The sequence below is a fragment of the Podarcis raffonei genome, chromosome 5 (assembly GCF_027172205.1).
Source record: "Podarcis raffonei isolate rPodRaf1 chromosome 5, rPodRaf1.pri, whole genome shotgun sequence".
NCBI classification, from domain to species: Eukaryota; Metazoa; Chordata; class Lepidosauria; order Squamata; family Lacertidae; genus Podarcis; species Podarcis raffonei.
In genome coordinates, this window is record NC_070606.1 from 14,419,917 (window position 1) to 14,436,146 (window position 16,230).

General features: G+C 44.3%; 2 protein-coding genes across 6 annotated transcripts in view; one reads left to right on the forward strand and one right to left on the reverse strand.

Moving 5' to 3' along the window:
* Nucleotides 1–2,179, forward strand: part of LOC128413662 (uncharacterized) — a 31,025-nt gene extending 28,846 nt beyond the window's left edge. For all 4 annotated transcript variants that reach the window (XM_053387920.1, XM_053387922.1, XM_053387921.1 and 1 more), the window contains one exon: nucleotides 2,073–2,179. In XM_053387920.1, the coding sequence (XP_053243895.1) occupies nucleotides 2,073–2,169 (97 nt within the window). In that variant the 3' untranslated portion in view covers nucleotides 2,170–2,179. The remainder of the gene's footprint in view (nucleotides 1–2,072) is intronic.
* A 5,990-nt stretch (nucleotides 2,180–8,169) lies between these two features.
* Nucleotides 8,170–15,138, reverse strand: BLOC1S2 (biogenesis of lysosomal organelles complex 1 subunit 2). 2 transcript variants are annotated; one of them, XM_053387925.1, is made up of 5 exons: nucleotides 15,057–15,138; nucleotides 14,070–14,186; nucleotides 11,851–11,970; nucleotides 9,708–9,812; nucleotides 8,170–8,657 (listed from the first exon to the last, which is right to left on the reverse strand). In XM_053387925.1, exons 1-5 carry the CDS (start codon nucleotides 15,121–15,123, stop codon nucleotides 8,626–8,628), a joined length of 441 nt encoding a protein of 146 aa, XP_053243900.1. In that variant the 5' UTR covers nucleotides 15,124–15,138; the 3' UTR covers nucleotides 8,170–8,625. The 2 variants fall into 2 exon arrangements, with proteins under 2 accessions (XP_053243900.1, XP_053243901.1); XM_053387926.1 differs by lacking the exon at nucleotides 15,057–15,138 and adding an exon at nucleotides 14,899–14,988.
* Between the last annotated feature and the right edge of the window lie 1,092 nt (nucleotides 15,139–16,230).

A 16,230-nucleotide genomic window follows, 5' to 3' on the forward strand; every position in this document is an offset into this window, starting at 1 on the left:
TATCAAATGCACCTGGTATTTACACTCCGGACTCCAGTTGCAGCTGTGTAGTCCTTTATTAGCCCCCCCACCCCCAGAGCAGCTTCACAGCTGGAACAGAAAACTGGGTTGGGACAGACAGGCGTCCTGCTATTGTTTGAGCAGCTGAAACAAATACAGAGGCGGAAGAGATCAAAATGGGTGCTGTGAGCAAAAACAGCTGGGGATCAAACGAGCAGATGTGGACATTTCTTGAAATATGGACTGGAAGCCCAGCTTACCTTCCTTTTGAGAAAAGGCAGCTCATAATTTCATTTATGAACAGCAGTTTCACCCTCTGCGTCCCAAACTGCTCTCATTTGTGTACTACATGCAACAGAAAATATTGTTGATCTTCAGCAAAATAAGAGCAGAGTGCCTAAACATCTGCTACTATACATTATCCCTTCACCTCAGTGGAAGAACCATATTATATGTTCAGCAGAAATGAGTGGCAAAAATCCTTAGCTCTCCCATGCTGAGATTTGTAATTTTGACATCATTCGTTTGCTTTAATAATAATAATAATAATTTATTACTTATACCCCGCCCATCTGGCTGAGTTTCCCCAGCCACTCTGGGCAGCTCCCAAGCGAATATTAAAAACACAATACAGCATTAAACATTAAAAACTTCCCTAGACAGGGCTGCCTTCAGATGTCTTTTAAAAGTAAGATAGTTGCTTATTTCCTTGACATCTGATGGGAGGACGTTCCACAGGGCGGGCGCCACTACCAAGAAGGCCCTCTGCCTGGTTCCCTGTAACCTCGCTTCTCGCAGGGAGGGAACCGCCAGAAGGCCCTCGGCGCTGGATCTCATCACGGTGTATAAGCTTCATGTTGTTTGCTGCCTTAAGAGCTTAGTTACAAAAGTCTTAAAACTAAAATAATATTAGGCTGCAGGGTTGGAGTTGTACGTTTAAATAGCCTGCCTTAACTCCCTTATAGCCCCGATAAAAAAACCCCTAGAAATCCCATGATCCACTGTAGAAAATATTTATTCTTTTTACGTACCTCTTGACATACTCAGGAACATCGTTTCCAAAGAGATGTCAAGAAGCCCTTTGCCTTCTCCAAGTGTTTCACTTGTAAAATGGGGGGCGGGGAGAGACCGGCAAGGAGAGTTGGCCAGCAGCAAAGGATGGATGTAATGTTCATGTTTATTTGTTTCTCCCATGCCGGTTTGCTTGTTACCTTAATTCCGACTAGGGATTCATCATGCGAAAGGCTGGGCTGGATGAATCCCTAGCCGGAATTAAGATTGCCGGAAGATATATCAACAACCTCAGATATGCAGATGACACAACATTGATGGCAGAAAGTGAGGAGGAATTAAAGAACCTTTTAATGAGGGTGAAAAAGGAGAGCACAAAATATGTTTTGAAACAACAACATCAAAAAAACAAAGATCATGGCCACTGGTCCCATCACCTCCTGGCAAATAGAAGGGGAAGAAATGGAGGCAGTGAGAGATTTTACTTTCTTGGGCTCCATGATCACTGCAGATGGTGACAGCAGCCGTGAAATTAAAAGACGCCTGCTTCTTGGGAGAAAAGCAATGACAAACCTAGACAGCATCTTAAAAAGCAGAGACATCAACTTGCCAACGAAGATCCGTATAGTTAAAGCTATGGTTTAAGACCCTGATGTTGGGAAAGATGGAGGGCACAAGGAGAAGGGGACAACAGAGGATGAGATGGTTGGACATTGTTCTCGAAGCTACCAGCATGAGTTTGACCAAACTGCAGGAGGCAGTGGAAGACAGAAGTGCCTGGCGTGCTCTGGTCCATGGGGTCACGAAGAGTCGGACACGACTAAACGACTAAACAACAACAACAACAACAGTGGAGCGAGGTTGGGCAGTAGGTTGTTTTTACCCCTGATAACTATTTTTTGAAAGCTTACACAAATGTTTTGAAGAGCAGCTGTTTTGGAGTATGGGTGGAAAATATCTGGTGCCAGGTGTGTCTGTTTTATCATCCAACAACATACGGAAAATTACAGCCGTTATTCCCAGTGCTTTGTATTGACGGTAACTTTTACCTGTCTGTTCAGGCCAGATTCTGCGTGTTTGGATTTGAGGAAAACAGAGAGGAACTCGATGATTGCCTTGGGACAAAGTTCAAGGAATGAAAGCCTTTGGCCTTTCTGACTGGATAGAGGTAAGAGAGCCGGAAAGTGGCTGAACAGAATTCCCCCCTCCATGACACAGTGATGATATATAACCAAGCCTTTGTGGCCATTTTCAACGTCCAAAATGAAGGAAGGGAGCTAGCACTAGCAGACCCTGCTGTCAAAGTTCAAATGCAAGACCTGATCTTTCAAGGACTCCTTGTTCAGATGCACAGAACAAGGTGTTGGAGAAGTTTTGGAAACCAATCAAAATGATTGGGTGAAGGAGGGAGAGAGAGCAGCGAGGAAAAAGGAAGGAAGCAATTACTTTTCTGCCGCAGGCCCCCAACTTTAAAGAAAGTTATTTTGTAGTTATTTGTCAGATAATGGTTGGTTATGTAGGCATAATTGTCTTCTGCAATTTGGTAAAAATGCTGGAGGGAGAACACTTGATTCTACCGACCAATTACGCTTACTTTTGCTTTCTGCATCTTTGTTTCAGAAAGAAAAGCGTTTGAGCTCCGAAGGTTGCGGTGCTGAGACTTGTCAGAAATTGCTTGGTTTATAACCCTTCCAGAATGACTGGGTAAACGGATTCTTTCTGAGAAGCAAGTTGGTTCCTGTGTAATTTAAACTTACGTATCCAGATATAGTTGGCTGCAGTAACTGTATTAAGTTACTTTCTGGGGAATTCCAGAGGGGTAGCCTTATTTAGACTGTTGTACCAAAATCAAACAAAGAAAAGAAATGTACCATGCGCTGTGGAATAGAGCCAATTTCATCCTACATATGTACTCTTAATACCTGGACTTGGTATATCATTTGTTCTAAGCAATGCAGCCAATGGCTGCCAGTTCTCTGGCGTTAACTTCTTCAGACTCGTTCGGTTTTTAGGGGCAAGCAAAATGGGTTCCATCTCAGTTCTACCTTTGCATTGGCCAGATCACGCAGCAACAGCATAAGAGTAGTTTAAAAGTAATGGTGGGAAAAGGAATTTTGCAAGGAAGCAGGAGCCAGTTTATTCCTTTAAGCAAAACTGTGCTCAGTTATTTTGGCTGTGATTAAGAGAGAGGGAAAGTGGCAAGAGAATGTTGTGAAACGGTGGGCATTGTTGCAGGAGAAAATGTGGCTTTGCCCGATATCGCCGCTAAAAGACAAACCAACCTAAATGAGAAGTAAGGGTTATGCAGGAGAGCGGAGAAGTGTTCTGGGAAAGTCCCCCCCCCCCTTAAAGGCTAAAACCTGCATGGGTATTTGACAAAAGGGTGAAATGAAAAGCAGTATCTAGGTGGTGCCCATTGAGAGTCGATGAAACCATGTTACATGCAAGATCTCAACAGCACAGAGGCTTACAGCTAACAGAGAATCCCATTTCACCAGTGGCCAGGATGGGACGGTGGGTTTCAGCAGTGGTAGCACAACCTGAAATGATTAAGATCGCATGTTGCATTGGGCGTCACCATTTGACTTGTAAAAATGTCCTCAGATGGTAAAACAGTCCTTAGCTTTTATATGCACAATTTTTTTTTAATAAAACAAGCCAGCCTCCTCTTCTTTTTATATGGTATGGAAGATGATACATTTTCATAAATATATTTAAAGAATGATATATAGTATGTTTAATTTTGAGGATCAAACTTGATGTGACTTGAGGAGTGAAAAGGTGCCTAGCCTATATTACACACCCTGTAATACAAGATGCTTCACCAAAAAAATCAGGGAAAGATTTCCCTGTAAGATTGACGTTGACTGCATGTACAGAAAAGCCTGTAGAGAAATTGCTAAGCTAGACTATATAATGTGCAGTTGGCCAAGCTATATATCGGGGGCAGCTAACCTTTCTTGACCCAAGTTCTGCATTCGAGGTTCGCCATTCCTCGGGAGTCACAAGACGTATTTTCACATATGCAGACTTCACATTCACACTAAGATTCCAACATTTTTTACTCTGCTTTAAAGGAGCCACAGCAGTTTGGAATGGTGCTCAGAGGAGAAAGATTACTGTTTTCCAATTGCACCATTTCTTCTAACTGAATCTTCCCTCCCTGGGAAAAGTTGAGATTAACCTCCAAGGGATAAAAAGGCAGGTATTTAAATTAGGGAAATGGCTGTTAAGATATTGTCCAGAAAGCTGAAAATCAGCGCACAAATAAAACATGACACCCTGATTGCGAGGAACGTCCGAATCACAGGCACTTTGTCAACAATCTCTGTGGTCCACAAATGTTACCCCGTAGTAACTGGTTAGCACAGAGCAAGGCAAATTGAATTATTTCTACAAGTGGTCCTAGCTAGTGACGAACATTACCGCCCACAGCATCAAGATAGGTTGTCGATACAAACAAGTCACAAATCCGAAACTCTGTGGGGCTCCTATATCAGAAAGCTACCCAGAAAGCCCTGGGTGGGTATAAGAAAATGTATATAAGAATTGGGGTACAATTGGAAGTACACTTCAAAGGAAAGTTCAGTCTGGATCACATCACTATTCAGTATTGCTAAGGGCCTAAGCTGAAATTCACCAGTGTACATTGAGTCACCACCATTTAAAAATTAGGATTTGTTTTTTAAAAAAATAAAATTTCTGGGAGTATTCCTCCATTTAACATTTTTGTATCTTGTGGAACAATGACTGTAATACTGAAAATATCAAGTTTTGGCTTTTTATATAAAGAGTTGTTTAAAAATTAAAAATCCTTGTGCGTTATTTCACTTACTATGAGAAATTATTGTATCACCAGAATTTTCACGTTATACTGAATTGTTATGTTGTTGTTGAGCAAAATTAATACAGAAAATGGAGAAGTCAGATGCTACCCTGAGACAGACTGGCATGAAGAACCTTTCATTTGCATTCAATTCCTAGTACCTTGTGAGTGGCTGGGTGAATCCTGTCCGAAACAATGGAGAGCTGGTGCCACGGAACGTCAACACTGCAAAGCCAGGTGGACCAATCATTAGGCAAACAGGAAATTGCTTTATGCTAACTGGGTTGGAAACTAGACGAGGCAGCAAATCCTCCCCCCAAACTGTTCTTAAGAGCCGTCCACTCCCGAAGTGATGAGATTGTTAATGCAGGAGCTTAGCAGGAGGGTCTCAAAATCTTTTAGCTGCATGTTGCAGATAGAAATCTTTAACCACTGGAAATTTGTAGACCAGCTGAAAAACCCTCACAGCCCTCATTAAGGTAATGAGGCTACTAATGAGTAGTTATGTATAGCTGCCTCTTCATAGTAAGAGGCCCTCTCAAACTAGATACAGTGGTACCTTGGGTTAAGTACTTAATTCGTTCCAGAGGTCCATTTTTTTTTATAAATTTTTTATTGATTTTCCAACATAGATTTTAACACATTACAACTTACAATACAAAGACAAACAAACATATAAACATGTATAATTTCATAACCTTTTTTTCTTAACCCCAATTTCAACGACTTCCCCATGCCTCCCTTTTCTGCATCCCCATTTTAGAATTTTTCAGCAACCCCTAATCTCAATTACTTATAATTCACTTTCTTTAACCTTTTTCTCTTACCCAATCATTTATCGCTGCAAATCTGCTTTGCCTTACCCATGACATTTTAGCACTCATTAATTTTACAACAGTTCTTAAGATAAAGTTTAAATTTCTTCCAGTCTTCTTCCACCGTCTCTTTTCCTTGGTCACGGATTCTGCCCGTCATCTCAGCCAGTCCCATATAGTCAATCACCTTCGTCTGCCACTCTTCCAGCGTGGGTAGTTCCTGTGTCTTCCAATATTTTGCTAAAAGAACTCTTGCTGCTGTTGTAGCATACATAAAAAACGTCCTATCTTTCTTTGACACCAATTGGCCTACCATGCCCAGGAGAAAAGCCTCTGGTTTCTCATGAAAGGTACACTTAAGCACCTTCTTAATTTCATTATAGATCATTTCCCAGAAGACCTTAATCCTTGGGCACGTCCACCAAAGGTGATAGAAAGTACCTTCAGTTTCATTACATTTCCAGCATTTATTATTGGGCAAATGATAAGATTTTTGCAAGCTTGACTGGGGTCATGTACCACCTATACATCATTTTCATAATATTCTCTCTTAAGGCATTACATGCCGTAAACTTTATACCGGTGGTCCATAACTGTTCCCAGTCAGCAAACATAATGTCATGACCAATATCTTGTGCCCATTTAATCATAGCTGATTTAACCGTTTCATCCTGTGTATTCCATTTCAACAGCAAGTTGTACATTCTTGACAAATTCTTAGTATTGGGTTCTAACAATTCTGTTTCTAATTTTGATCTTTCCACCTGGAAGCCCCGGAGGTCCATTCTTAACCTGAAACAGATCTTAACCTGAAGCACTTTAGCTAATGGGGCTTCCCGCTGCTGCCGCACCGCTGGAGCACGATTTCTGTTCTTATCCTGAAGCAAAGTTCTTAACCTGAAGCACTATTTCTCGGTTAGCGGAGTCTGTAACCTGAAGTGTATGTAACCTGAAGTGTATGTAACCCGAGGTACCACTGTAGACATCAACCATGTCTCTCTCCCAAAATATTTGTTGCACAGGCTCGGCATATTCTCAGGAGAGACAAGTGCCGTAATTGAGACTCATCCAAGGAACTGTAGGAGGCAGTGCTGCTGATAGGATTTGCGGAACATATAGGGCAGGCATGGGGGGGGGGTCAGCTCAAAGTTTTTTTTGGGGGGGGGGAGAAGCCGCATTTTTTTACAGGTTTCTATTGAAAAAAAACTTTTTGAGGGGGGGACGGGGCGGGCGGACAAAGAGGTCAAGTCACTCACAAAAATCACAACAGCAGCACAGAGAAAGCTCAGTCTTCCCTTCCAGAGATCATGCAACAATGGATCAGTAGATCGCGATCGGCCTGTTGGACATCCCTGATATAGGGGAAGACCTGGAGTTAGACTTCTAGATTCCAGCCTTTGTAGAAGAACTGGCAATTGAGATTCCAGGGAAGGTATTTGCCAGTGCATTCCTTTATAATTAGCATCCATTGATGCCACAGTGCCACATCTGCCAATACATCTGTGGCAACCATAGAGTAAGCTACGAGACACGATTAGAAAAACAACAACACCCATTTTCCAAAGCAAGCATGGGACTGTGAACGAGGAGAGGGGCCCATTATTACTAGATTGTATCCAGACCTGAGAAATCATGCTAGGATACTAGTCTTGATGTACAGTGGTGCCCCGCAAGACGAAAATAATCCGTTCTGCGGGTGCCTTCGTCTTGCAGGGATTTTCGTCTTGCGGAGTACCTCAGGTTAAGTATTGCGGAGTACCTCAGGTTAAGTATTTATTTCATCTTGCGGAGTACCTCAGGTTAAGTATTTAATTTGACAGATAAGCGGATTAGCGGCTTTTAGCGGCTAAGCGGCAATTTACAGATAAGCAGCTTAGCGCCTTTCAGAAAAGGCAAAAAAAAGGGAGACCACGGGAAAAAATTCATTTTGCGAGACAGCCCCATAGAAAAATTCGTCTTGCGAAGCGGAAAAAATATCGGAAAGCCCTTTCGTCTTGCGCATTTTTCGTTTAGCGGGGCATTCGTCTAGCGGGGTACCACTGTATGATGACAAAATCTAGAGTTCTTCTAAACTGAGAATTATGTTGAGTGTACCAATGTAGATTTCAAATACAAAATTCTAGACATATATGGCCTTGGCACAATGAAAGCATAGTGTTAATTTAATTAATTCATGTCATCTCTCTCTCCTCTCCTGATCACATGACCCCTACTGACCCATTGCCCCATCTTCCCATCCAGTTCTTTGTAACATACTCTCCACTTCTGTATCAAGTTGGTACCCACATGCGGAAGCTACAGATTGCAAGTTACTCCTGTCCCAGTTGTCCGTGTTGAAAAATTGCTGAGTCAGGCAGACTCAAGCTACAGCCAGTTCTCTCCATATCTAACCAGGCTCCAAACAAACAGCAATCTGGAGGAGCCGCATGCATAGTTCTGAGAGTCAACACTCATACGACACTGGATGAAGTGGAAGATAATTCTGTCCCCCCGAGAAAGAGTAAGAAAAGGGCCGCCTTAATTTCCAGGTGTTTATTTCTCAAAAAAGCACGGCGAGAGAAGATGCTTTGCTGCAAGGCCACACCACGTCACCTGCCAACACGGCATACTGGAAACTTCCATGTTCACAAACGAAGCAATTTTCAGAGCACAGAAGGGACTTGCTCAATAGGGAAGGGGGTACAGAACTGCCCGGTTAAGCTACTGCAGGGCCCTGGCTGAAGCCATTAACAGTAGCTTCAACTGATAGTTTTCTGTAAAACGAGTGACAAAAATAGTAAAAAGCAACAGATTCTACAAGAAGGGGGAGATGTCTCAGCCTCAAACAAAGGGGGGGCACCACTGTTCCTTAGAGTGCCCTCATGACTCTCTCCAACGGTAGTTTTGTAGTACAAGTTTTGTAAAGTTCAGTTTTCTTCAGAGGAGAAAGTCATGTGTTCTTGAAGAAAAGTCCTGTCACTCAATGCACTTCTTTCACCGTTTCTCCAGCTTTTTGTACTTTGCTTCTGCGGAAGACAAACACACAGCCATTAGGGAAAGCAAACTCCCTTTCAGTTATGAACCCAGGACCTATGTCACAGCCTCATGTAGTGCCACTTTTACAGAGACTGAACATCCAGAAGCTGTTTTCAGTAGCTAGAACATTGCCTGGGTTCCACTCATCTCTTACAATTTCAAAAAGTTCTCCACAGATGCGAGTATTCTGGCTATTGCAATAATGTGGTTCAGGGTACATTTTACCAATTTGTAGTGTCAGCCATGCCCTGTATTACAGTGGTACCTCAGGTTAAGTATTTAATTCGTTCCGGAGGTCCGTACTTAACTTGAAACTGTTCTTAACCTGAAGCACCACTTTAGCTAATGGGGCCTCCTGCTGCTGCCGGAGCACGATTTCTGTTCTCATCCTGAAGCAAAGTTCTTAACCTGAAGCACTATTTCTGGGTTAGCGGAGTCTGTAACCTGAAGCGTATGTAACCTGAAGCATATGTTACCTGAGGTACCACTGTATTTAAGAAACCTGAGTGGGACGCCCTGGAAATCCATTAGTGCACAACAGCAACCTCCACAGATATATCACGTTCCAAAAGGGTAAAAAAAACTTGTCAAGGTTTATGGAGGGGCTGCAACCCCCCTCCTTGTGGAAAAGGGGTAAAATAGGCACCGTTTCTGCACACTTTCTAGCAATGTCACAAATGTTAGGATATTTCCGTTCCACCTTAAAAGGGAGCAGGATGTTTGTGTCACAGCCTGCGTATTTCCTGTCTCACAGGATGTTTATGTTGTCAGTTGCTTTCGTTTCTTGCTGTTTTGCCTGAGCAGTCGGAGCAGACGGTCATGTCTTCTTTTGTTCTGACCAACGCTGAATAAACTGCAAATATGCTTTCCTGCTGTGCATCTTTTGCTGTGTGAATTCTGCTGATAGAGTGTGCACAAGCCTGAGGCTTCGTGTCGCTGATTGCTGATACTGCGTGACTACGGGAGGTCGATGGATCGTCCGGCACAGAGCTTGGGGGCTCAGATGGACTTTATCTCCCTGGCAGTATCCCAACACTTACCAAGTTTCTTTGAATATGCATCTAGCTTGTATGCGGCCTGTTCCAATGCTGCTACTTGCTCCTCAATCAGATTGATTTGCTCCAGATACGGCTGAAGTCCAGCATCTTGGAGGAAGTGAGAGGTGAGGGTGGGGAAAAAACAATAAGGATTAGTTGCTGACTCACTGAAGGCGTATCACTTGTGTCACCTCTTCGGTCACTAGATTTGTATATTTTCAAAACTGTCAAACTGCAAAATAAAAATAAGAATGGAACGATTACGCAGCTGAGCCCAGGTAGCTGACTATTGTCTACTCTGATGGGAAAAGGCTCTCCAGGCCTCCCCAGTATGGTCACCCAAAATCCTTTTCAATGCCGTATTTACTCGAGTCTAATGCGCCATCAAATGTAACGCACACCTCAATTTTCAATACCTTGAAACAAAAAAGTATTTGCTGGCGCTGAATGCAATGCTCATCGGCAAAAAGTGCATTTATTACAACAATTTGGACTTTTATAACAAGATTACAAAGCTGAAAATGAATGAGCTGCAGCTAAAATCTTATGTTCATTTTTCATATGGTCTCATCGTCATCAGAAGACTGAAAAAAATTAAGCCACGCTTCCCCTGCCCACCCTCCTAATATTCTTCTGTGGGCCTATTCTCCATTCTTCAGAGAGTGGCTGGAAGTGGGAAGACGGAGAAAGATCCCCCTTTCCTTCCACTCTGCAGAAAATTCTCCCTTCATATTACATATACAGCGGTACCTCTGGTTATGTACTTAATTCGTTCCGGAGGTCCATTCTTAACCTGAAACTGTTCTTAACCTGAAGCACCACTTTAGCTAATGGGGCCTCCCGCTGCTGCCACCACGCGATTTCTGTTCCCATCCTGAAGCAAAGTTCTTAACCTGAGGTACTATTTCTGGGTTAGGGGAGTCTGTAACCTGAAGCGTATGTAACCCGAGGTACCACTGTAATTTTACAGCACAAAAACTAACACAAAATACAGGTCTACACAACCTGTCACTCAATGATCCCACTACAAAATTTGCTTAGATTTTAAGCGCCACTGTTAAGAGTTTGAAGTAGGTAACACTTTAAAATGCCCTACTTAAACTACCATAAACTAACCAAAGTCTGCCAGGTTTTGGGAAGAAGCTGGCCGGCTTAGGGAGGGAGGATGCTCTGATGGGTTCAAGAGCCCTTCTGCCTTCCCAAAAGCCAGGCAAGCAGACTTTGGGAAGGAGGCAACAGGGTCTGCCACCTCCTTCCCAAAGCCAAGGAAGCCCCCCACATTGCCCTTTCAAGCCACTGCCGTGTAGTATACAGTGGTACCTCGGGTTACATACGCTTCAGGTTACATACGCTTCAGGTTACAGACTCTGCTAACCCAGAAATAGTACCTCAGGGTAAGAACTTTGCTTCAGGATGAGAACAGAAATTGTGCTCTGGCAGCGCAGCAGCAGCAGGAGGCCCCATTAGCTAAAGTGGTGCTTCAGGTTAAGAACAGTTTCAGGTTAAGAACGGACCTCCGGAACGAATTAAGTACTTAACCCGAGGTACCACTGTATTTCAAATTAAAAGCATATCATACATTAAAAGAACATCACACAAGGCAACAAAAATCTAACCAAAACATGTTGGGTTTAAAAGAAAAAAAGAAAGTTTTTTTGGAAAGCACAAGCTCAAGGAAGGAAGTTTAATCCCCAAATACCTCCCCTTCTCAACCGACACTTGCTGATATTGCTCCAGCTTCCGAGACTCACCAACCATCTTAATAACACTGGGATGTTATTGCCAAGTACAGTCCCCTGCCCCATAACCCTTACATGCCACTAACACCTAAGCCGAAAGACTTTTAAATAAACTCTTACCTGCTTCCCACCCCAATATGACTCCAACATCCCTCGTGCCCACCCATTCAGGATAATACTTAGCAACTTCACTGCACGTTTTGCATTCAGAGAGGACCGCCTGTGCAAACATTTCAGTAATTAATTGCTGCAAGTTTCCCCTCTGCAAAAGTTCTCTGGTGGCGCAGGGTCTTATCTGAATTATTATTATTTATTATATTTCTATACCACGCCCTGTGACTGGACATAGATCCAACCTATAACCCAAACATGTTACAAGACACAAATGAAAGTATCTCTCTACTTACATTTCTGATTCAAATCTTTCAGGTTTCGACTTATGTTTATTGCAATATCTTTCATTTCCAGGTACTTCAAACTAGTCAGTTTGTTCATGTTTTCCAGGAGTTTGTAATCTTCACTAGTGGCTTTAAAATGAAGGAGAGAAAGAGAAGGGGGGAGGAGACACAGCCTTAAAAATGTAAATTATTTACAATATGCCATTTTAACCTCAGTTAAAATTCAATGGAGGAGCACAACAGGCTCACCCCTCTGTCAAGTTGACCACTCTTCTGACTACTTTAAACATGGAATTTAAACCTCAGATCAAATTTGATTGAGCAAATTTGTTGTCTGTTGCTTGGGACAGTAGGACCTAAACCAGTGGATTCAAGTAACAAGAAGGGGAGGTTTAGATTAAACACCAAGAAGAGCTTCTTGGTGGCACCAGCTGTTAACAAACTGCCTCAAAAGAAGGTGAACACTCCTTTGTTCTGTGGTTATCTAACCTCTGCCTCTATCAGGGAACTGTCCAGCGCAAGGGTAGCATCAGAAGGGAGCTGGATTCCTACTCTACGACCACGCTCAATCAAATTTCAGCTTAATAAACCACGCTGATAACAAGCTTTATACCCCCTTTGCTTCTGCTTCATCCCTCCCTTTGTGCAGTTGAGAGGACAAGTCAGGAAGCCAGTTAATTACAACTTCCGCTTATAGTGAATGGCTTCCAAACAAGACAAAATTGAGAAACCAATTGGTTTTATTTTCTGGCTTGCTTGTTTGGAAGCCATTAAGTAAAGGTTCTCAGCTGAAATGTAACCAGACGCCTGGTAAACCGTGGCCGCCTATCTTGTTTCACCACGCAAGCAAAGGTATGAGCAAAAGAACTCTATACGGATGCCTGGGACCCATGCAGATTTCAGCATATTTATGATTTAGGAACTGCAATCCCCCAGACATGCATTCATGACTCATGGGGAGCCAGAAGAAAATTAAGTGTGTTGCATCCAGCACTGTGCAACTAGTATTCTGCTCATGCAATGGGACTTCACCTTTTGCTCTTAATAATAATAATAATAATAATAAATTTTATTTATATCCCGCCCTCCCCAGCCGAAGCCGGGCTCAGGGCGGCTAACAACAATAAAACAATACAAAAGTACAACACAAACAACACTCTAAAATCATTCATTATAAAATTAATTAAATTCAAGCCACTGGCCACCATTGGGCCAGAGCTCTGCGAAGATTGCCGAGGGAGGGAGTCAGGCTGTGCCCTGGCCAAAGGCCTGGCGGAACAGCTCTGTCTTGCAGGCCCTGCGGAAAGATGTCAAGTCCCGCAGGGCCCTAGTCTCTTGTGACAGAGTGTTCCACCAGGTCGGAGCCACAGTCGAAAAAGCCCTGGCTCTAGTTGAGGCCAGCCTAACTTCTCTGTGGCCTGGGACCTTCAAGATGTTTTTATTTGAAGACCGTAAGTTTCTCTGTGGGGCATACCAGGACATCCCCAATCTGCACATCCCCAATCTGCTCAAGGAAAGGACTCTCAACCTCTGGAATGTATTTTGAGGGTATGAGGGGCCTTAGGGGAGAGGAGGGGAAAGTTCCATTGTGCAAGCAGAAGTCTGTTGCACAAGCAGAAAAGCAACTTTCTGGGAGTTTCCTAGCAAAGCCATGCTACATGGATCAACTCTGCTCCTTTGTGAGATATAGTGACATTCCTGGAAAACGTGGGAATCTTAGAGCTGAGCTGGTATATGCGGCTTGGTTTTGAGAATTTCCTTAAGAAACACTGATTCTACTTGGGGGAGGTAGAAGACGCAAGACTCTGGAGCAGGGCTCAGAAAACTTTTTCAGCGGGGGGGGGGCTGTCCACTGTCTCTCAGACCTTGTGGGGGGATGGACTATATTGGGGGGGGGGGAATGCCCCACAAATAACCCAAAGATGCATTTTAAATAAAAGCACACATTCTGCTCATGTAAAAACACCAGGCAGGCCCCACAAATAACCCAGAGGTGCATTTTAAATAAAAGGACACATTCTGCTCATGTAAAAACATGCTGATTCCCAGACCGTCGGCGTACCAGATTTAGAAGGTGATTGGGCCGCAACTGGCCCCCAGGCCTTAGTTTGGCTACCCATGCTCTGGACGTTCTCACTTGGAAGCAAGCCCCAGAGAACTCAGCAGGCCTCTCTGGCATAGAAACACCCCAATGATATTGCAATGTGTTATATTTAATATAAACTTACCTGTCAGTTCACCTGTTAGGTAAATGGCCATTTTGTTGAACATATCCTTGCAAAGTTCATTGATATCTGCCTCGGCTGGTTCTGTTGCTTCTTCTGCTGTTTCGACAGCAGGATCCTCTGTTCAGATTTTTTTATATATAAAAGAAAACAGGGAAACAAGAGGTTAGCCGCTTACCAGCTGTATCCGCTGACGCAAAATCCTTGACATGTAGCACAATACCAACAACATCAAGCAGACTTGTTTAGTTTGCAGCCTCCATCTGGGCAACAGCCTGAAAGGTGCACAGGATATAACGCTGGGGGAAGGCGCCATCACGCCCTCAAACCGGTCCTGGGCGATGTATCAATACACTGCCCAGGTGGTTGTTGTTGTTGGGGGGTTAAATGAAGTGTCAAGAGAACAACAAACACCACTTTGTGTCCTGTGGAGGGGGAAAAAGGTGGGATATAAATGCATTTTTAAAAAAACATATTGCATGATCCAGGCAAGGCTGGGAGAGATCCCCCCCCCCCCGTGTGTATATATGTGTATATATATGTATGTATGTGTGTGTTGTGGCGTTAGAAGAGACCCTAAGGATCATCTAGTCCAACTCCTTGCAATGCAGAAATTTGCAGGGATTATTATTATTATTAATTGAATTTATATACCGCCCTATACCAGGGGGTCTCAGCGCGGTTGACAGAATAAAATCAAGATTTTGTTGGATATAAAACCACAAAACTCATAATAAAAATAAAAACAACCCAATAGCCCCCCCCCAAAAAAAACCCCCACACATTTTAAAAGGGCATAGGACTGAACCCGCAACCTGGGCGTTATCAGCACCGCTGCTGCCAGCCCGTGCAGGCAGTACGTGAGGTAGGTGGGCCCAATGGGTCCGTCTCGGTGCATGGAGCCCCCTCACATACCCCTTGCTGAGGGGACGGTTGGGAACCCCCCCCCTTGGAACCACGTGACCAGAGGCCCCACCCACTCCATCTTACGCTTGGGGCCTTGTCGCCTGGCCTCCGAGGCCTCCTCAGGCGGGACGGCGGCGGCGGCGGCAGCCATTCCAAACCCACCTCCCCCCACACACACACTTCCGCCCTTGGGGGAAAAAACGCCGCAGGTTACTTCCGGTTTCCGCCAGACGCCCTCTCCTTATGCGCCACTTCCGCCGCTCGCTGCGCATGCGTCAGAAACAAGCGCGCCGGGTGGTTCGGAAAGAGGTAGTGTGTGCGCGTGCGTGCGTGCGTCATGTGGCAGAGACCCTGTGCCCGGATTGGCTGAGGTTTCGTCCGTAGAAGACATAATGGTTATTTGTGTAGAGGGAGCTCCTTTATCTTCGGAGCGGGCTTCCGGGTATGCTTGGTGCCATTTCACTCCCCATCACCTGAAGCGGGTTGAAGTTCTCAAATGAGGGGCGTCATCTCAGCTTTTGAGTTTTAAAAGGGGAAACGGGGTTTGCACGCGAATCTCCCGCCGGCCCTCGAGGAAGAGACTCTTCACCTAAGGGTCGTGGGTTCGAGTCCTACCTTAGGCAAAAAAAAATTGGGGTCGGACTAGATGACCCTCGGAACCAGTGCCAGATTTACGTATAAGCTAAACACGCTATACCTTAGGGCCCCACTCTTTTGGGGCCCCCAAAAAATGTAAAAAACCTGGATGTACATTTCCAAAATATAACATAAACAACAAATAAAATAAATAAAACCTACATACAGCAACAGTGCTGTATGTGTTGTGTAGGCGGGATGCGGGTGGCGCTGTGGGTTAAACCACAGAGCCTAGGACTTGCTGATCAGAAGGTCAGTGGTTCTAATCCCCGTGACGGGGTGAGCTCCCGTTGCTCGGTCCCTGCTCCTGCCAACCTAGCAGTTCAAAAGCACGTCAAGTGCAAGTAGATAAATAGGTACCGCTCCAGCAGGAAGGTAAACGGCGTTTCCGTGTGCTGCTCTGGTTTGCCAGAAGCGGCTTAGTCATGCGGGCCACATGACCTGGAAGCTCCCTCGGCCAGTAAAGCGAGATGAGCGCGACAACCCCAGAGTCGTCCACGACTGGACCTAATGGTCAGGGGTCCCTTTACCCTTTACCTAGGATCCTATGATGTAAGCCATGGGCCCCTCTGCTAGCCTGTTCCCTAAGATATCACTGGTTTGCTATTATGATTTCATGTTT

Excerpts from the sequence above, each read along its gene's own strand:
- BLOC1S2 (XM_053387925.1), bottom strand. The coding sequence starts at position 15,123 with ATGGCTGCCGCCGCCGCCGCCGTCCCGCCTGAGGAGGCCTCGGAGGCC. Across the intron at positions 14,187-15,056 it reads CAGGCGACAAGGCCCCAAGC|AGGATCCTGCTGTCGAAACA; the intron begins GTAAGATGGAGT and ends AAATCTGAACAG. Across the intron at positions 9,813-11,850 it reads GAAAGATTTGAATCAGAAAT|ATGCTGGACTTCAGCCGTAT; the intron begins GTAAGTAGAGAG and ends ACTTCCTCCAAG.